The 21424-nt window shown below is 49.4% G+C and overlaps 1 protein-coding gene across 1 annotated transcript; it reads left to right on the forward strand.

The window, feature by feature from the left end:
* The first annotated feature begins 10891 nt into the window (after nucleotides 1-10891).
* On the forward strand, nucleotides 10892-21224 carry LOC147081976 (uncharacterized). The gene is made up of 5 exons (XM_085980552.1): nucleotides 10892-11051; nucleotides 12078-12259; nucleotides 12356-12503; nucleotides 12777-12978; nucleotides 17557-21224. The coding sequence occupies exons 1-5, from the start codon at nucleotides 10892-10894 to the stop codon at nucleotides 18998-19000; spliced, it is 2136 nt and encodes a 711-aa protein (XP_085836678.1). The 3' UTR covers nucleotides 19001-21224.
* The last annotated feature ends 200 nt before the right edge of the window (nucleotides 21225-21424 follow it).

The raw sequence follows: 21424 nt of genomic DNA on the forward strand, positions 1-21424 counted from the left end.
GTGGCCGACTCCTGCTCCTAATTCGTATGTTCGTATGTAACCTGTGCAGCAGCTGGGGCCTGAAAATCAGCTTCACTGCCCCTGGGCTGGGAAAGGGGGACATGAGGCAACATTCTCCCTCTTGCCCCTTTCTACACTCCTTTTACAGGGTTTTAGAAGTGGAGCATTTACAGACAGGAAGCTCAGACCGAACATCACGTCAAGAACAGACGGAGTCGCTCGATTCATCAGGACCTGATTCAGTCGGTCCTCCAATCTGCTGGCACACCAGCGAGTTCACACTGATGAGAGACCTTTTAAATGTTCTGAGTGTGGGAAGAGCTTCAAAATCTACAAGTACCTGAAGCAACAGCAGTGGCTACACACTGGGGAGAGCCCGTTCACCGGCCCCGTGTTCCAGAAGTGATTAACTCAGTTATCCACTCCGATGATACACCAGCAAGATCACACTAGGGAGAGACCTTTAACCCGCTCCGTGTGTGGGACGGGATTAATTGCACCCTCCGTGCTGCTGAGACACCAGCTTGTCCACACCAATGAGAGACCGTTGACCTGCTCCGTGTTTTTGAAGCGATTCTCTCATTCTGCCACCCTCCTGAGACACCAGCTTGTTCACATTAAATGTTCTGACTGTGGGAAGAGATTTAAAAGGTCCCAGGATCTGAAGAGACACCAGCTGGAGAGAGCAGGAGAGATTCTGTTCACCTGCTCCGTGTGTGGGAAGAGATTCACTCGGTACTCAAATCTGCTGGCACACCAGCGGGTTCACACTGGGGAGAGGCCGGTGAAACATTCCGACTGTGGGAAAAGCTTTCAAATGTCCCAGGAGCTGAAGGGACACCAGCTGGAGAGAGCAGGAAAGAGGCCATTCACCTGCTCCGTGTGTGGGAAGGGATTCACTCGCTCATTCCACCTGTTGAGACACCAGCAATATCACACTGATGAGCGACCATTTAAATGTTCTGACTGTGGGAAGAGCTTTAAAACCTCTGGGGATCTGAAGGGACACCAGCGTACTCACACCGGGGAGAGGCCATTCACCTGCTCCGTGTGTGGAAAAGGATTCACTCGGCCATCAAACCTGTTGAGACACCAGCAATATCACACTGATGAGCGACCATTTAAATGTTCTGACTGTGGGAACAGCTTTAAAACCTCTGGGGATCTGAATGTACACCAGCGTGTTCACACTGATGAGAGACCATTTAAATGCTCTGACTGTGGTAAGAGCTTTAAAAGCTCCAGGAATCTGAATGGACACCAGTTGGTTCACACTGATGAGAGACCATTTAAATGCTCTGACTGTGGTAAGAGCTTTAAAAGCTCCGGGCATCTGAATGAACACCAGCTTGTTCACACTGGGGAGAGGCCATTCACCTGCTCCATGTGTGGGAAGGGATTCACTCAGTCATCCCACCTGCTGGAACACCAGCGAGTTCACACCGATGAGAGACCATTTAAATGCTCTGACTGTGGTAAGAGCTTTAAAAGCTCCGGGGAGCTGAAGAGACACCAGCGTGTTCACACTGATGAGAGACCATTTAAATGCTCTGACTGTGGTAAGAGCTTTAAAAGCTCCAGGAATCTGAATGGACACCAGCGTGTTCACACTGATGAGAGACCATTTAAATGCTCTGACTGTGCTAAGAGCTTTAAAAGCTCCGGGGAGCTGAAGAGACACCAGCGAGTTCACACTGTTCTGTAGCACAGGGCCCTGGAGACAGCTGGGGTGACATGAACGTGGAATGGATGAATGTTTTATAAATTCTTGGACTGCTGTTTAATCTTTCAATCTGTTGTGCTGATGATTCCCTTCGATTGATTGTTGATGGTGTTACATAGAATGTACAGCACAGAAACAGGCCATTTGGCCCAACTGGTCCATACCGGTGTTTATGCCCCACACCCACTCTACTTCAATTACCCGATCAACCTCTCCTCCCATTCCTTTCTCCCTTGTGTGGCTTCCCCATAAATCCATCTGTGCTGTTCACCTCAACTACTCCCTGTGGTAGCAAGTTCCCCATTCTCACCATTCTCTGGGTAAAGACATTTCTCCTGAATTCATTACTGGATTTATTAGTGACTATTTTAAGTTTGTGGCCTCATAAATATGATGAGATTCTGTTAAGCTGACCAGTATGTTGTTGTACTTTGTCTTTTTCTGATGAATTAAACATTACTGAGCCCTTGTACGCGTGTTATGGGATGAAGTTTTTAAAAATTCGTTCATGGGATGTGGGCGTCGCTGGCAAGGCCAGCATTTATTGCCCATCCCTAATTGCCCTTGAGAAGGTGGTGGTGAGCCACCTTCTTGAACCACTGCAGTCCGTGTGGTGAAGGTACTCCCACAGTGCTGTCAGGGAGGGAGTTCCAGGACTTTAACCCAGTGACGATGAAGGAATGGCAATATACTTCCAAGTTAGAATGGTGTTTGACTTGGAGTTGGTGGTCATAGAGTCATAGAGTTATACAGCACAGAAAGAGGCCCTTCGGCCCATCGTGTCTACACCGGCCATCAAGCCCTGTCTATTCTAATCCCATTTTCCAGCACTGGGTCCGTAGCCTTGTATGCTATGGCGGTTCAAGTGCTCATCTAAATGCTTCTTGAATGTTGTGAGGGTTCCTGCCTCTACCACCCTTTCAGGCAGTGAGTTCCAGATTCCAACCACCCTCTGGGTGAAAAAGTTTTTCCTCAAATCCCCTCTAAACCTCCTGCCCCTACCTTGGTTATTGACCCCTCTACTAAGGGGAAAAGTTCCTTTCTATCTACCCTATCTATGCCCCTCATAATTTTGTACACCTCAATCAGGTCCCCCCTCAGCCTTCTCTGCTCTCAGGAAAACAACCCCAGCCTGTCCAGTCTCTCTTCATAGCTGAAGTGCTCCAGCCCAGGTAACATCCTGGTGAATCTCCTCTGCACCCTCTCCAATGCAATCACATCCTTCCTATAGTGTGGCGACCAGAACTGCACACAGTATTCAAGCTGTGGCCTAACTAGCATTTTGTACAGCTCCATCATCACCTCCCTGCTCTTATATTCTATGCCTCGGCTAATGAAGGCAAGTATCCCATAAGCCTTTTTAACCACCTTTTCTGCCTGTCCTGCTGCCTTCAGGGATATATGTATTCTATCAGGTGTTCCCATGTGCTTGCTGTCCTTGTTCTTCCAGGTAGAAGAGGTTGTCGGTTTGGGAGGTGCTGCCGAAGAAGCCTTGGCGAGTTGCTGCTGTACATCTTGTAGATGGTACACACTGCAGCCACGGTGCACCGGTGGTGGAGGGAGTGAATGTTTAAGGTGGTGGATGGGATGCCAATCAAGCGGGCTGCTTTGTGTTGGGTGGTGTCGAGCTTCTTGAGTGTTGTTTGAGCTGCACTCATCCAGGCAAGTGGAGAGTATTCCATCACACTCCTGACTTGTGCCTTGTAGATGGTGGAAAGGCTTTGGGGAGTCAGGAGGTGAGACACTCGCCATGAATACCCAGCCTCTGACCTGCTCTTGTTGCCACAGTATTTATGTGGCTGGTCCAGTTAAGTTTCTGGTCAATGGTGACCCCCAGGAAGTTGATGGTGGGGGATTCAGCGATGGTAATGCCGTTGTATGTCAAGGGGCGGTGGTTAGACGCTTGCTTGTCGGTGTTAGTCATTGCCTGGCACTTGTGTGGCGCAAATGTTACCTGCCACTTATCAGCCCAAGTGTTGTGTCTCAAGGGGTTTTATACCCTTATCTATATAACAATTAAGAAGGACTCTGGGGTGGAGAGTTTAGTTAAGGGCCATTTTATTTACAATGTGCTTCTTCACTCTATGCACTACATTTCCCATAGTGCATTGCAAATCACCACTATGGTATCCCATGTGGGACAATTCTAATACACATTCAAAATACACAACATATTTCCTCCCCTTAAAATAGAATGTCCACAAAACAGAGTAACTGAAAATGACTATAACTTTGGAAGAGAGGGTAGACTGCCTCTACATTCCGCTAACCCTGGGGATTATTCTGCCCCATACACACAGGTTAGCACTAACTGTAACTAAGGTGCTCTGGAGGCTGCCTTTCTCTTTGGGGGTAACGCCTAGTCTCAGGAGCAGGCTCTGGCTGGCTCTCCCATGACCCTGCAGGCGTGGCTTCCTCCCTCGATGGCACAAGAGTGGATGGTGCCACCGTCTCAGGGTCGGACGACCAGTCCCTGCTGGAGCCCCCAGCAGGTCCTTGATCCTCTGTTTCTTGGGTTACCTGTGGCGACTGTCTTGGCAGTAACTGGTCTACATGCCGTCTCCATGTTCGGTCGTCTCCGGTGCGGACTCGGTATGAAACGGGGCCCGTCTTTTGAATGACTGTAGCCGGGACCCACCCCTCTGGGGTGGTGTAGTTATGCGCGAGGACTTTGCCCCCCACCACAAAGTGTCATTCTTTGGACCTCTGAGCTCGTCTGCTGACTTGATCCTGCTGATTGGCGTGCACCACTGTTTCTGTGGACGTTGGCCTTAGCAGGTCAAGGCGTGTCCGTAGCTGCCTTCCCATGAGTAGGTAAGCAGGAGATGCTCCAGTCGTAGCATGAGGCGTGTTTCGGTATTTCAGCAAGAAAGCATTCAGGCGCTGCTTTAGAGGAGCATCACTTCTTGCAGCTTTCAACGCGCATTTCAGCGTTCTGACAAATCTCTTCGCCAATCCATTCGTGGATGGATGATAAGGCGCGGAGAACATGTGCTGGATTCCATTGCTCTTGAGGAACTCCTCCATCTCCTGAGATGTGAACTGTGTTCCATTGTCGGTTACGATCTGCTCCGGCAGACCAAATTGCCCGAACATCTCTCTGAGTCTCGATGGTTTTCTCCGTAGTGGTACTGGACATTACTGCAACCTCCGGCCATTTGGAACGGGAGTCCACTGCGACCAGGAACATCGCTCCTTCCACTGGTCCCGCGAAGCCCAAATGGATCCGTTGCCGCGGTGTCGCCGGCCATTCCCATGGATGCAGTGGCGCTGCTCTTGGCGTATCCCTGGTTGTCTCGCATGATGGGCATGATTTCGCTTCAACTTCAATTTCATGATCCAAACCGGACCACCAGAAGTAGCTTCGTGCCAGCTCCTTCATCTGGACAATACCACAATGTCCTGAGTGCAGCTCGTTGAGGACATGTTTCTGCAGCTTTGGTGGTATGATCGCCCGCATGCCCCAAAGGAGGCATCCTGACGTGACAGACAACTCCTTCCCTCTTGACAGGTAAGGTAGGAGCTTAGGTGGTGCATCTGACACCCATGATCTGTCTCCTCGTATCACCCGATCCAGCACCTTGGATAGTGTAGGGTCCACTCTGGTCTCTTTCTTGACCTGCCGGGCCATGACCGGGGCATTGCTCACCATGTCAAAGTAGAAAATCTTCTGCTCACAGCCTTCAGAGGGCACAGGCAGCGGAAGTCTTGAAATCCGTCCACATTGCCATGTGCTGCTGACCTCCGGTATTTGATGTTGTAATTGTGTGCGCTTAATAGCAGTGCCCAGCGCTGCATCCTGCACGCTGCCAGGGAGGGTATTCCTGTGTGTGGACCAAAGATCGATGTCAGAGGATGATCTGTCAGCAAGGTGAATTTCATTCCGAACAAGTAGTGATGGAACTTTTTGATTCCAAAGATGATGCCCAAAGCTTCTTTTCGATCTGCGGGTATTTCACCTCTGCCTTGCTCAGGGACCTTGACACGAATGCAATCGGCTTCTCTTCGCCTGAGGGAAAGATGTGGGACACGAGTGCGCCGATGCCATAAGGCGACGCGTCACAGGCCAGCTGAATCTGCAACGACGGGTCAAAGTGCGTCAACACTCTGGGGTCAGTCAAAGCTGCTTTGGCTTTCTTGAATGCAGCTTCGCACTCCTTTGTCCACGCCCAGGCCTTGCCCTGACACAGCAACTCATGTAATGGCTTCAACAGTGATGCCAGCTGTGGAATAAACTTTTCATAATAGTTCAGGAGACCTAAGAATGACCGCAGCTGGCCGACATTTGTAGGTGCAGGAGCATCGGCAATGGCTTTCACTTTCGACGGTGCTGTGTGTAGGCTGTCCGCATCGATGTCATGGCCTAGGTACTCCACTGATGGCTGGAAAAATTTGCATTTTCCTTGCGAACGTGTAAGCCATATTCTTCAAGTCTTCCCAGTGTCTTCGTCAGGTTCTGCAGATGCTCGTTGTCGTCCTTTCCTGTGACAAGGATATCGTCAAGATAACATTGTACCCCTGGAATGCCGCTTAAGATCTGGTCCATAGCCCGCTGAAACAATGCTGGTGCTGACGTTATACCAAAGGGTAGGCGGCAGTACCTGTAGAGGCCCTTGTGGGTGGTGATGATGAGGTACTTCTGTGAGTCCTCTTCTACATGCATCTGCAAGTAGGCTTGGCATAGATCAATCTTGCTAAACTTCTGACCGCCTGCTAGACCCGTGAAAAGATCTTCAATGTTGGGGAGGGGGTACTGTTCAGCTGAGAGCTCAGGATTCACTGTTACTTTGAAACCTCCACATAAGCGAACTGTGCCATCCCTCTTCATCACTGGTACCACGGGCGTGGCCCACTCACTGTGCGAAACCGGCACCAGGACCCCTATCTTGACCAGGCGCTCCAGGTCAGCCTCCACCTTTGGTCTGAGGGCGTAGGGAACATTCCTGGCCTTCAGGAATCATGGCTGGCTGTCAGGCTTCGCCTTGAGTTTGACCGTAATCCCCTTCATACTCCCCAATTCTCCGTCAAAGACAGCCGCATGCTTTATCAACACTGCCGCTAGCCCCGCCTCTTCGACTGACACCGTATTCACTTTTTTCCAATCCAGATGAATTTTCTCCAACCATGGCCTGCCCAGCAGGGATGGATAGTCACCCTTGATCACGTAAACTGGCAGCATCACGGTTTGTCCATTAAGCTCCACCTTGACCTCCGTCTTACCCAGCATTGGGACTGTTTCCCCAGTGTAGGTCTTCAAGCGTCAGTGATAGGTGGTTCAGTTTTTCTTTGAATAGCTTCTCTGAAATCAAGGAGACAGCGGCCCCCGTATCCAGCTCCATTTTGACCGGTATTCCCTCTAGTAGTGGAGTGACTCCATAGCCTGATGAGCCTCCATTCACCGTTAACACATGGAGATTCAGCTCCCCATCAGAGTCTGTGTCACTGTCTTCCTGTTCTTGTTTCACCATGTGTAGGTTTTTCTTTTTAGAACGCCAGTTGGATGTGTTTCCTTGTTTGTTTTTGTGTGTCTCTGTGTAGGATTGTTTGCTTTGCCCTTTACACACACGTTCAATGTGTCCTTTCTTTTCACATTTCCAACAGGTCAGGTCTTTACACCAGCAGTCAGATGGCTGATGACCTGACCTTCCACATCTGTAACACTCTCTGGCGCCACTTGCATGCTTATCCGGTGTAGCTGCTACCCTGTGCACTCTTGTTGCAGCCCCCAACAGCTGTGCATCTTTAGCTGCTAACTCCATAGACACAGTGAGCTCCACTGCTGATTTAAGCATCAATTTGCCAGTTGTGAGCAAGCGCTTCTGTGTTGCTTCACATCTTAATCCACACACAAACCTATCACGGACAGTGTCATTTAGAGTTTCACCAAACTCAGTGCTCAGTTAGCTTCTTTAGCACTGCAACATATTCGGCTATGGACTCACCCTCCCCTTGGTTTCGTTTGTGAAACCTGAACCTCTCGGCAATCAGCAGCGGCTTGGGTGCGAAATGTGTTTCCAAAACTTCCACAATCTGATCATATGTCTTCGCGCCGGGCTTATCCGGGTGCATCAAACTCCGTAACAAGCCAAATGTTTTTGCTCCGATCACACTGAGGAACGTCGCCACTTTCACGTCATCTTTAATGCCATTTGCAGTCACGAAAAATCCAAAACGCTCTGTATAAGCACTCCATTGCTCTGCTGTTTCATTAAATGGTCCAAACGCACAGCCATTTAAAAAAAAAATTATTTTACACTCCTTTTCCTCCACTTCGTTTCACTGTATCATTACTCTCCCCCTTCTTATTTGTGTAACACATGAACCGCCACCTTTACGAGGCGATTGCATGAGCACTAAACTGCGGGCGCGCCATTAAGAAAAGACAGGAACTTCTTACTTTAAACATCACCGATTCCAGTGCAAAGTGATGCGCAAGTCCGTCGTCCTCGTCGCCAGTTTTGTTGTGTCTCAAGGGGTTTTATACCCTTATCTATATAACAATTAAGAAGGACTCCGGGGTGGAGAGTTTAGTTAACGGCCATTTTATTTAAAATGTGCTTCTTCACTCAATGCACTACATTTCCCATGGTGCATTGCAAATCACCACTACGGTATCCCATGTGGGACAATTCTAATACACATTCAAAATACACAACACCAAGCCTGAATGTTGTCCAGGTCTTGTTGCATGCGGGCATGGACGGCTTCATTATCTGAGGAGTTGCAAATGGAACTGAATACTGTGCAGTTATCAGCGAACATCCCCACTTCTGACCTTATGTTGGAGGGAAGGTCACTGATGAAGCAGTTGAAGATGGTTGGGCCGAGGACACTGCCCTGAGGAACACCTGCAGCGATATCCTGGGGCTGTGATGATTGACCTCCAACCACCACAACCATCTTCCTTTGTGCTCGGTCTGACTCCAGCCAGTGGAGAGTTTCCCCCAATTGATTAGCATTGAGGTAATAGTGAGAGTAATAAGGAAAGCGAAACAGGACATTAGAAATAAATGAGAGACAAGGAAAGAAAAACTAAAGATCAAAGTAAGAAAGAGACAAACGAAGGAGATGAGAAGAAAAGAATTTGAGGAGAAAGTGAGTGATGATCAGAAACATTGACATTTCAAAAATGAGACAGGAGAGAAGATAAGTAAGAAGAAAGAAAGATCTTGAATATGTACAGCACCTTTCACAATTTCAGGACATCTCCAAGCGCTGTGCAGCAATTGCAGGACTTCTGACGTGCGGTCATGTAGGAATGTAATGTAGCAGCCAATTAGAGAGAGATGTGGAGAGGAAAGGCAAGAAGAGAAAGAGCAGGAAAGGAAAATAAACGGACAAAATCAGGGAGTTTGTATTTTTTTTATTCGTTCATGGATTTGGGCGTCGCTGGTAATGCCAGCATTTATTGCCCATCCCTAATTGTCCTGGAGAAAGTGGTGGGGAGCCGCCTTCTTGAACCGCTGCAGTCCGTGTGGTGAAGGTGCTCCCGCAGTGCTGTTCGGGAGGGAGTTCCAGGATTTTGACCCAGCGATGATGAAGGATCGGCGATATACTTCCAAGTCAGGATGGTGTGTGACTTGGAGGGGAACTTGGAGGTGGTGGTGTTCCCATGCACCTGCTGCCCTTGTCCTTCTAGGTGGTAGAGGTCATAGAGCCATAATGGCACAGAAGGAGGCCATTCGGCCCATCAAGTTTGTGCCAGCTCTCTGTAGAGCAATCCAGTCAGTCCCACTCCCCCACTCTATCCCCGTAGCCCTGCAAGTTTATTTCCCTCAAGTGCCTATCCAGTCTCCCCTTGAAAACATTGAGTGTCTCCGCTTCCACCACTTCCGTCGGCAGCGAGTTCCAGGTCCTCACCACTCGCTGCGTAAAAAAGTTGTTCCTCACGTCCCTCCTGTACCTCTTGCCCAAAACCTTATATCTGTGTCCCCAGTCCTTGTACCATCAACTAGTGGGAACAGCCTTTCCCCATCTAGCCTATCCAAACCCGTCATAATCTTGTACACCTCTATCAAATCACCCCTCTGTGGAGGAGCCACAAGAGACCCAGAGTAACTTAGAATAATCCCCTTAATTGCATTGTAGTGCAGCCGGGGACTGCACCTTTAAACTGATTGTTACCTTTACTGTATGTACTTGCCTGTATCCTGCATGGTGATGTCATGACGCCGATCACATGACCGCCAGTGGTGCGAAGAGCATGATGACGTCATGACATCAGCCGAGAGAACTTTCCAGCAGTCTTTGACTACCTGGCATCCTGAGCAGACGTATATTGAGATCCTCCTTGTATCTTCCAGTTAACTTTGTTATTATTAAATTCCAGTCTTTTGATTCATCGAGTTGAACTCAGTTATTTAGTTAGGAACCTCGGTTCCTACATTGGTGACCCCGATCTCGTCGAACAACCGTCGAAGAGAATTCAACATGAGTACAAATGCCGTCGCCCTCAAATTGCCTCAGTTCTGGGAACAGCAGCCAGAAGCTTGGTTCCTCCAGACGGAAGCACAGTTCACCCTGCGGGATATCTCAGCGGATTCGACCCGTTATTTTTACGTGGTCTCCGCTCTCGACAGCACCACGGCCTCGAGGGTCATCAGCCTCCTGAGCAATCCACCAGACGAGGGCAAGTATGAAGCTCTTAAAGCTCGTTTGCTGCAAATTTTTGGCCTTAATAAGTCGGAGCACGCACGCAGGCTTATTGCCATGCCAGGCCTCGGGGACTCAAAACCTTCGGAATTAATGAGCCAAATGCTCACCCTGCTGGGTTCGGAAGCCCAATGTTTTTTATTCCGGGAACTTTTCCTCTGCCAGCTACCTGAAGCTGTTCAGACAGCCTTGGTCAACTCTGAGATCACTGATTGTGCCGAGCTCGTGGCAGAGGCAGACAAGATTTTTACGGTTATGCAGCAGTGCTGTGCAGCCACGAGGCACCTTTCTCCTGCGCGTGCGAAGCCCAGCCCTCCTCCAGCAGGCTGGTGCACATACCACGCCCGTTTTGGTGCCAAAGCTCGATGCTGCCGGCCCCCCTGCAGTTTCTCCCCCCAAAAAAATCCTTCAACAAGCCATCGTTGTTCCAAAGGAACGAAAAGGCCTGAAAAACACGTTCAATTTGCCATGGCGGTTGGTTCAACAGGGAAATTACTTTATGTTACTGATTCCACAATGGGAAGACGATTCCTGTGCGACACTGGGTCCCAGTGCAGCATTCTGCCAGCTTCCAAGCTGGATCAACAATCCGGCGGTCGCGGTCCTGCACTCGTGGCAGCCAATGGCGTGGCTATCCGCACTTTTGGAAAGCGGACTGTTAATGTAACCTTCGGCGGTCAGCGGTTCCTCTGGCAATTTATCACTGCCACAGTGTCACAGGCCATACTAGGTGCCGACTTCTTTTGTGCAAACGGCTTTCTTGTCGACGTCAAAAACTGCCACCTCATTCACGCGTCCACTTATCACATGGTGCCCTGCCACCGCAGCACCGCTGTGTCCTGGTCGGTTGCCTGTGCGGTACCAGTGCAAGATGGGTTTACACGCCTATTCGGCGAGTTTCCAGAGCTCACCAGGCCTACCTTCTCGGCAGCAGTCACGAAACATGGTGTGGCACACCATATCACCACAAATGGTTCACCGGTTTACGCCTGGGCGCGCAGGTTAGAACCTGGCAAACTCGCAGCGGCTAAAGCGGAATTCCAAACAATGGAGCGCCTCAGGATCATCCGACGCTCCGACAGTCCTTGGTCATCTCCACTGCACATCGTCCCTAAACCAGGCGGAGGGTGGTGGCCTTGCGGTGATTACAGATGACTGAATGATGCCACGACAACAGACAGGTATCCAATACCTCATATCCAAGATTTCTCGGTCCATTTGGCTGGCAACTCAATATTTTCAAAAGTTGATCTCGTCCGCGGGTATCACCAAGTTCCGGTGCACTCCCAAGACGTTCCCAAGACGATGGTCATTGTGATAAAAATAATAACTTCCGGGAAGTTATGTCATCACTTCCTGTGAACTGTGAACTATGAACTATGAACTGTGTACATACCTCACTTCCTGTCATGTGTCACCTCCTGTTGGACTGGTATAAATACTGGTCTGTTCAGTATTGTAAGAGGCTTCTACCAGAGGCATGGTAAAGACCTCTCTTGTATATAGTGTGTTTATAAGTTACTTAAAGCTTACTTTAAAGTTACTTGATGGTAAGTCTCCTTTTTCTTACATCAGTCATCACACCGTTTAGCCTTTTTGAATTTCTCCGAATGCCTTTTGGGTTTAAAAAATGCAGCGCAGGCTTTCCAGTGGCTCATGGACTCTGTGCTACGGGATTTAACTTTTCTTTTTGTATATCTAGACGATATCCTCATCGCTAGTAAAGACTCCAAGGAACACTTGGTGCATTTACGCAAGCTCTTCACCCAGTTAAGCCAACATGGCCTCATCGTCAACCCAGCTAAATGCCAATTCGGTCTCACCAGCATTGACTTCCTGGGGCACAGGATCACCTCGGGCAGCACCGTTCCACTAGCCACCAAGGTAGAGGCCATTACAGCTTTTCCACAACCTCTCACGGTCAAGTCCTTGCAGGAGTTCCTGGGGATGGTTAATTTTTACCATCGTTTTGTCCCCAAGGCAGCTCAGTTGATGCAACCACTCTATGAAGCACTGAAAGCGAAATCGGGCAAAGACCTCATCGACTGGACTCCCCAGATGGACCAAGCTTTCCTGGATACCAAAGCAGCGTTGGCAGATGCAACCATGCTGGCACACCCCATTCCGGGTGTAACCATCGCTCTCACGACAGACGCCTCTGACTACGCCATTGGGGCGGTGCAGGAACAATGGGTCAATGGGACTTGGCAGTCGCTGGCCTTTTTCAGCCGCCAACTGCGCAAGAATGAGCGCAAGTACAGCACATTCGATAGGGAGTTGCTGGCCCTGTTTTTGGCCATTCAGCATTTTCGGTTTCTGCTAGAAGGACGCCCGTTCACCGCGTTCGTGGACCACAAACCACTCACTTTTGCAATGGCCAAAACGTCTGAACCTTGGTCAGCTCGGCAACAGCGTCACCTCACCTTCATATCAGAATTCACAACCAATTTACGACACGTCTCGGGCAAGGACAACCTCGTGGCCGATTGCCTCTCCCACGCTCCTGTCCTGGCTGTTCACCTGGGTATCGATTTCGCTAGCTTAGCAGAAGAGCAGTTAGCAGACCCTGAGGTGCAAGCGTACCGGACCACGCCTTCCAGTTGGCAAGTCGCCGACGTTAAGTTCCAGTCAGCAGGAACCACCCTCTTGTGCAACATGTCCATGGGAGTGCCTAGGCCCATAGTGCCGGTCGAATGGCGCAAGAAAGTCTTTCAGGCAATACATGGGTTGTCGCACCCAGGGATGCGGGCTTCGCAATGTCTAATGTCCTGCAAGTTCGTGTGGAAAGGCATGCACTTAGATGTCCGAGATTGGACAAACAATTGTATTGATTGTCAGAAAGCGAAAGTCAGCCGGCATGTTAAAGCCCCATTGGCTGAGTTTCCAGTGACAGAATGACGTTTTGACCACGTGCACGTGGACCTAATGGGTCCTCTCCCCGCCTCACGGGGTTTTACGCATCTCCTCACAATAGTGGACCGTACCACCAGGTGGCCAGAGGCGATTCCATTGGTCGCTACCACTGCAGCTGATGTTTCCAGGGCGTTCCTGTCATCATGGGTGGCTCGCTTCGGCGTCCCATCCGACATTTCATCGGACCGAGGTCCACAATTCACTTCCGAATTATGGAATGCCGTTGCACACAGCTTGGGTACCAAGCTGCACCGTACTACCGCCTACCATCTGCAGGTGAATGGCCTGTGCGAAAGGTTCCATCGGTCGCTCAAGGCATCCCTTCGTGCCAGCCTGCGCGGATCCAACTGGGTAGGCAGATTACCCTGGGTGCTGTTAGGGCTCCGGATGGCCCACAAGGAGGACCTTCAGTCTTCATCAGCTGAGTTAGTCTACGGGCAGACCTTGCGGCTACCTGGTGACTTCCTACCTCCACACACAGAACCGTGGTCTGCAGCTCAACAGCTTCTCCAGCATCGCGAGGTGGCCAAGAACTTCCTGCATATTCCAACCTCGCATCATGGCTTACAGAGGCCTCACATTCCTGCGGACCTCATGTCCGCCGATTATGTCTTCATCAGGCAAGATGCTCACAGAGACCCACTTAAACCACCGTACGCCGGCCCATTTCGTGTCATATCTGCTGGAGAGAAATATTTCACGGTTGACGTGGGTGTCAGGCCTGATACCGTCTCCATCGACCGGCTGAAAGCCGCTCATCTCGATCGCACTGAACCAATAGTTCCTGCCCAGCCACCTCGCCGAGGACAACCGCCGTTGAACACCGAACCAGTGTTACAACAGCCCGCCGTTGAACCGCCTGCAGCTACCTCATCATTGCCTTCACAGTCAGACACCGTTTTTGACGCACCTGACGCGCCGCCACAACCACAGCCAAGCTCCATCTCGTCTCCCGATGTTCCACTTCTGCCGCCTGAGGGTCGTCGACGCTCAGACAGAATCATCAAGCCTCCTGCTCGTCTGACACTGTCCATTAAAGGGGATTCTGGGGGGGTGCCTGTGGAGGAGCCACAAGAGACTCAGAGTAACTTAGAATAATCCCCTTAATTGCATTGTGGTGCAGCCGGGGACTGCACCTTCAAACTGATTGTTACCTTTACTGTATGTACTTGCCTGTATCCTGCGTGGTGACATCATGACGCCGATCACGTGACCGCCTGAGCAGACGTATATTGAGATCCTCCTTGTATCTTCCAGTTAACTTTGTTATTATTAAATTCCAGTCTTTTGATTCATCGAGTTGAACTCAGTTATTTAGTTAGGAACCGCCGTTCCTACACCTCAACCTCTTTTGCTCTAATGAAAACAAATCCAGCTTCTCCAACCTGTCCTTGTAGCTAAGATCCCCCATCCCCGGAACCATTCTGGTAAATCTACTCTGCACCCACTCAAGGGCCTTCACATCCTTCCTAAAGTGTGGTGACCAGAACTGGATGCAATACTCCAGTTGTGGCCTAACCAGCGCTTTATAAAGTTTCAGCAGAACCTCTCTACTTTTGTACTCAATACCTCTATTTATGAAGCCCAAGATCCCAAATGCTTTGCTAACCACTCTCTCAATATGTCCTGCCACCTTCAGGGACCTACGCACAGTAACTCCCAGGTCCCTCTGTCCCTGCACACTCTTTAAAACTGTGCCATTAAGTGTATATTGCCTGTCCCTGTTCCTTCTGCCAAAATGCATCACCTCACACTTCTCTGAATTAAATTCCATCTGCCACTTGTCTGCCCATTCTGCTAGCCTTTCTATGTCCTGTTGCGGTCGATTGGTATCATCCTCACTGTTTACCACACCCCCAAGTTTGGTGTCATCGGCAAATTTAGAAATTCTACTCTGTATTCCAATATCCAGGTCATTTATATATATCAAAAAAAGCAGTGGCCCCAGCACTGACCCTTGGGGAACACCACTGTCTACAATCCTCTAGTTTGAAAAACAGTCATTTACTACAACTCGCTGTTTTCTGTCCTTAAGCCAACTCCTAATCCAAGCTGCCGCTGACCCACCTATTCCATGAGCCTCAATTTTGATAACCGGCCTTCTATGTGGTACCACAGGAACTTTCAAAGGCAATTGGACATGTACTTGAAGAGGACTAGTTTGGAGGTTATGGGGATAAAGCCGGGGAGTGGGACTAAATTCAACAGCTCTTTCAAAGAGCCGACACATCACAATGGGCCCGAGAACCTTCTGTGCTGTAAGATTCTAGGAACAGTGTGAACTCGCTGGTGTCTCTTCAGGCTCTTCGAGCTTTCAAAGCTCTTCCCACAGTCAGAACATTTAAATGCCTTCTCATCAATGTGGACAGGCTGGTGTCTCAGCAGGTGGGATGAATAAACAAATCCCTTCCCACACACGGAGCAGGTGAACAGACTGTCCCCGGTGTGACTGCACCGATGAACATCCGACGGACGGGGAATTGAATCCCTTCCCACCGTCCCCACCTTTACCCGGTTTCTCCCCGGTGTGACGGTGCACGTGTCTCGCCAGGTCAGGCGATCAGCTGAATCCGAGTCCACACACGGAACACGTGCGGTTTGTCCGCGCTGTGATCACTGCTCTCTCCTTCCATGTACAAAGGCCAATGATATTCAGGTCCCGATAAATCGAGCGACTCAGATCTTAACGTCAGTACTGCACCAGCCCTGGGAGTGTTTGATGGGACAGTGTAGAGGGAGCTTTACTCTGTATCTAACCCGTGCTGTACCTGCCCTGGGAGTGTTTGATGTGACAGTTTAGAGGGAGCTTTACTCTGTATCTAACCTGTGCTGTACCTGCCCTGGGAGTGTTTGACGGGACAGTGTAGAGGGAGGTTTACTCTGTATCTAACCTGTGCTGTATCTGCCCTGGGAGTGTTTGATGGGACAGTGCAGAGAGAGCTTTACTCTGTATCTAACCCGTGCTGTACCTGCCCTGGGAGTGTCTGATGGGACAGTGTAGAGGGCGCTTTACTCTGTATCTAACCCGTGCTGTACCTGCTCTGGGAGTGTTTGATGGGACAGTGTAGAGTGAGCTTTGCTCTGTATCTAAGCCATGCTGTACCTGCCCTGGGAGCGTTTGATGGGACAGTGTAGAGGGAGCTTTACTCCGTATCTAACCCATGCTGTACCTGCCCTGGGAGTGTTTGATGGAACAGTGTAGAGGGAGCTTTACTTTGTATCTAACCCATGCTGTACCTGCCCTGGGAGTGTTGGATGAGACATTGTAGAGGGAGCTTTACTCTGTATCTAACCCAACATACCATTTGCCTTCTTAACCACCTGCTGCACCTGCATGCTTACCTTCAGCGACTGGTGCACAATAACACCCAGGTCTCTTTGCACTTCCCCTTCTCCCAACCTATTGCCATTCAAATAATAATCTGCCTTCCTGTTTTTGCCACCAAAGTGGATTATAGTGCATTTGCCATATTATTGTGCATTTGCCATGTTTCTGCCCAATCACCCAACCTGTCCAAATCATACTGGAGTTTCACGACATCCTCCTCAGCTTACCCACCCACCCAGCTTTGTGTCGTCTGCAAATTTGGAGATATTACATCTAATTCCCTCGTCCAGATCATTAATATATATTGTGAACAGCTGGGGTCCTAGGACCGATCCTTGCGGTACCCCACTAGTCATTGCCTGCCACTCGGAAAACGACCCGTTTATTCCAACTCTTTGCTTTCTGTCCGCCAACCAGTTCTCTATCCAAGTCAATACCTTGCCCCCAATTCCATGTGCCTTAATTTTGCATGCTAATCTCTTATGTGGGACCTTATCGAAAGCCTTCTGAAAGTCCAAATGCACCACATCCACTGGTTCTCCCTTATCTATTTTACCAGTTACATCCTCAAAAAATTCCAGTAGATTAGTCAAGCATGATTTGCCTTTTGTAAATCCATGTTGACAACAGCGACTACACTTCAAAAAGTACTTCATTGGCTGTAAAACCGTTGCTCGTGAAAGGTGCTGTATAAAGGCCAGTCTTTCTTTAATTTCTCTCCAGTATTTACATTAATTACTTATATAAACCTGTTTTACTGTCTCTTGCAAGGGGAAGAATTGCAGACGGGCAGCTTAATGCAAACTTCACACGAAGATCTGACAGAGTCACTCGATTCATCAGGACCTGAATATCATTGACATATGGAAGCGGAAAGCAGCAATCAGAATGTGGGCAAACTGCACACGTGTCTTGTGTGTGGACGTGGATTCAACCGAAGGTGCAGCCTGGGGAGGCACAAGTGTAACCAAAGCGAGGAGAGTCCGTGCAAATGTCAGGAATGCGGGAAGGGATTCAGTTGCCTCTCCGAGCTGGAGACTCATCAACGCAGTCACTCCGTGAAATGGCCGTTCACCTGCTCCGTGTGTGGGAAGGGATTCAGTCATTCATTCTCCCTGCAGACACACCAGCGAGTACACGCTGGGGAGAGACCGTTCACCTGCTCCGTGTGTGGGAAGGGATTCAGCCATTCTACCTTTCTGCGGGTGCACCAGCGAGTTCACACTGACGAGAGACCCTGTAAGTGCCCTGACTGTGAGAAGAGCTTTAAAAGCGCTGAGGATGTAGCAAGGCATCAATGCATTCACACCGGGGAGAGGCCGTTCACCTGCTCAGTGTGTGGGAAGAGATTCACTCGTTCGTTCTCCCTGCTGAGACACCAGCGAGTGCACACCGACGAGAAGCCGTTCGCCTGCTCTCACTGTGAGAAGAGGTTTAACCGGTCTTGCCACCTGTTGCTACACGAGCGTGTTCACACCGATGAGAGACCTTTTCAGTGCTCTGACTGCGAGAAGGGCTTCAGAAGATCCAGCGACCTGGTACAGCACCAGCGAGTTCACACCGGGGAGAGGCCGTTCACCTGCTCTGTGTGTGGGAAGGGATTCACTCTCTCCTCCACCCTGCTAACACACCAACGAGCTCACACCAAGGAGTTCACCTGCTCCGTGTGTGGGAAGGGATTCAGCCATTCTACCTCTCTGCGGGTGCACCAGCGAGCTCACACTGACGAGAGACCCTGTAAGTGCCCTGACTGTGAGAAGAGCTTTAAAAGCACCGAGGATCTGAACAAGCATCAACGCATTCACACCGGGGAGAGGCCGTTCAGCTGCTCTCACTGCGGAAAGAGGTTTGCTAAGTCATCGAACCTGGTGAGACACCAGCGACATCACACCGGGGAGAGGCCGTTCACCTGCTCAGTGTGCGGGAAGGGATTTGTCCAGTCCCACACTCTGCTGGTACACGAACGTGGGCACACTGACGAGAGGCCGTTCTCCTGCTCTGAGTGCGGGAAAGGATTCACTCGTTCGGACTCTCTGCGGGAACACCAGCTGGTTCACACTGACGAGAGGCCGTTCTCCTGCTCCGAGTGCGGGAAAGGATTCACTCGTCCCTCCTCTCTGCGGCTGCACCAGCGAGTTCACACTGACGAGAGGCCGTTCACCTGCTCCGAGTGCGGGAAAGGATTCACTCGTCCCTGCTTTCTGCGGGCACACCAGCTGGTTCACACTGACGAAAGGCCGTTCTCCTGCTCCGAGTGCGGGAAAGGATTCACTCGTCTCACCTCTCTGCGGCTGCACCAGCAGGTTCACACTGACGAGAGGCCGTTTAAATGTTCCGACTGCGACAAGAGTTTCAAATGCTCCAAGGTCCTGAAGAAGCATTGACGCATCCACACCGGGGAGAGGTAGTTCAGCTGCTCTCACTGCGGGAAGAGGTTTACCCACTCATCCAATCTTCGGAAACACCAGTTCGCCCACACCGGGAAGACGCCGTTCCCCTGCTCAGTGTGTGAAAAGGGATTCACCAGTCCATCTCACTTGCTGAGACACCAGCGAGTTCACACCTGAGCGCACTGGTCCCATTCTGCTGTTAATCACATGAAGGACTGTTCTGTGTTAATAATGGCAATTACGGGGTTGGGGGATTGGGGGGCGGTTTGAAGATGCTGATAATAACCCCAGTAACTAGGCTGGAGTTTCAGAGGGGTCAGCCTCGGCTCAGTGGGTGACACTCTCACCTCTAGAGTCAGAAGGTCGTGGGTTTGAGTCCCACTCTGGAGACTTGAGCACGTAATCTAGGCTGACACTCCAGGGCAGTACTGAGGGTGAGCTGCCCTGTCAGAGGTGCCATCTTTCGGATGCGGTGTTAAACCGCTGCCCCGTCTGCCCTCTCAGGTGGGTGTAAAAGATCCCGTGGCCGCTATTTTGAAAAACGGAAGCGAGAATGGATCTCGACTTGGAAGATCAGGAAGTAGATGTGAAACTGTAATGTCGCTTGAAATGATTGTGAGACTGAATTTAACTGTGACTGTAATAATTGTGTTTTGTAGGTAACAGAGCGTGGGGAAAAACCAGTACGAATCCAGTATGAGGTGATTTTGGTGGTGCCTCCTGTGTCACTACCACCACAACTACCATGCTTTACGGGTCTAACAGGACCTGTCCCACCAACCAACACGTTTTTAAGTACGAGCTGCACAGTTATGTGGCACAATTCAGGCCCGACATTCCCCTATTGTTTGAGGGTTTCAGTGAGCTCATGATACGACTGAACTCCTCCCTAAAGCATTTTTTATGTTTTGGAGCAAGACAACTGGAGAATAGATATTGAAATTGAAAGCATAAGGGACAACACACACTGGTGGGATATTGGGCTTAATACATCAGCATGCCCTTAGGCTCATATTATTTCACACGCTCTGGTTGTTCTCCAACTTGTAATGATTTTGTATTTGAGATATGTAACCCATGTAGTAAAACTTTGAACTATGTAAGATCAGAAGTTTGTTTAAGATCTACCCAGTTAAACACAAATGTCACAAGGTAGGGAGTCAAAAACTGTTAGGACTAATAAGACAACATAGGGACAAACATGGAAATTCCTCATTGGATTAGGATAACTTCCCATGGAGTGGTCATATCCCAACTTGTAGTAATGATGTGCTTACTATTCTACACCTGCTACCTGAAACACCTAAAGTCCAATGCCCAATCACATTTAAATATCATCACAGCCCAGAACATGTTAGAGTTACATAAACGGAAGAAAAATAATCCATATGTAAGATTTTAGTTTTGAGGGGTCGGCAAATGCCTCGCCCTCAAGGTCGGGATATGTAGGATAGGGTGTACCTGTAGGATTTAGTAAACATTATTAAGATTCGATAACCATTCTAATATAACTATAATATGTGAAATTGTATGTTACGATCCTAAAAGCCTGTATAAAATGGAGAATGGCTGAGAGCAAAGCAGGATGGGATTATGCCAACCTGACTAAAAACCTCTGTTTAAAATTACTGAAGTAATGGAATGTTATGCTAAGTTTATGGAGACGAGGAATTCAGCAATATTATGCTTAAAGAGATAAAAACTAGAGAGATAGATAAGAGTTGGAGACGTCCTTCATTGGTCCAGCTATCGGATGGACCGACTGTGTCGTCAACATTCTAGGAAGTGTTCTGTGAAAAGTGAAGATCTGAGATAAGGGTACTTTGTAATGCAGAGAGAAAAAGTCAGAAGGATCAAACAAGGTCATAAGATGGGTAATGAGGGAGCAAGACTTTTTACCAGGTGTTAGGGGGTTAATTACTGCCACGTAGGCAAAATGAGAGGGAAAAGGGTAAAAAGATACAGGTTTTGAACATCGAAAGCGCGCACCGTGTAACCAGAGATTGATAGGAGCTTCGGTCAACAGAACACAGCAAGATCCCAAGGAAGCGCGCATGGGTCAACGGAATACAGCAAGATACATCAGGAGACTTGCGCCACGCTCACTCGGAAGGAACGCCGGGGTTTGAACCAACAGACTGTGACTATCTTCTTGTCAAGTACTACTTCTTTGTACTGGATGTTTAATGCTTAATAAACCTGTTTTACTGATACACAATATACCTGTACCCAGAGTGGTTTGTGTAGTCACGGACTGTTTTACTGACACACAATATACCTGGACCCAGAGTGGTTTGTGTAGTCACGGACTGTTTTACTGACACACAATATACCTGGACCCAGAGTGGTTTGTGTAGTCACGGACTGTTTTACTGACACACAATATACCTGGACCCAGAGTGGTTTGTGTAGTCACGG

This window comes from Somniosus microcephalus, unplaced genomic scaffold (genome assembly GCF_052327205.1).
Source record: "Somniosus microcephalus isolate GS21.2 unplaced genomic scaffold, FLI_Smic_1.0 scaffold253, whole genome shotgun sequence".
Lineage (NCBI taxonomy): Eukaryota > Metazoa > Chordata > Chondrichthyes > Squaliformes > Somniosidae > Somniosus > Somniosus microcephalus.

Bases quoted from the DNA above. Each gene is read 5' to 3' on its own strand.
- LOC147081976 (XM_085980552.1), top strand. From the start codon at position 10,892: ATGGGAAGACGATTCCTGTGCGACACTGGGTCCCAGTGCAGCATTCTG. The intron at 12,260-12,355 runs GTAGAGGCCATT...TTTGTCCCCAAG, and splicing joins CCGTTCCACTAGCCACCAAG to GCAGCTCAGTTGATGCAACC. The intron at 12,504-12,776 runs GTGTAACCATCG...AACCTTGGTCAG, and splicing joins GCTGGCACACCCCATTCCGG to CTCGGCAACAGCGTCACCTC.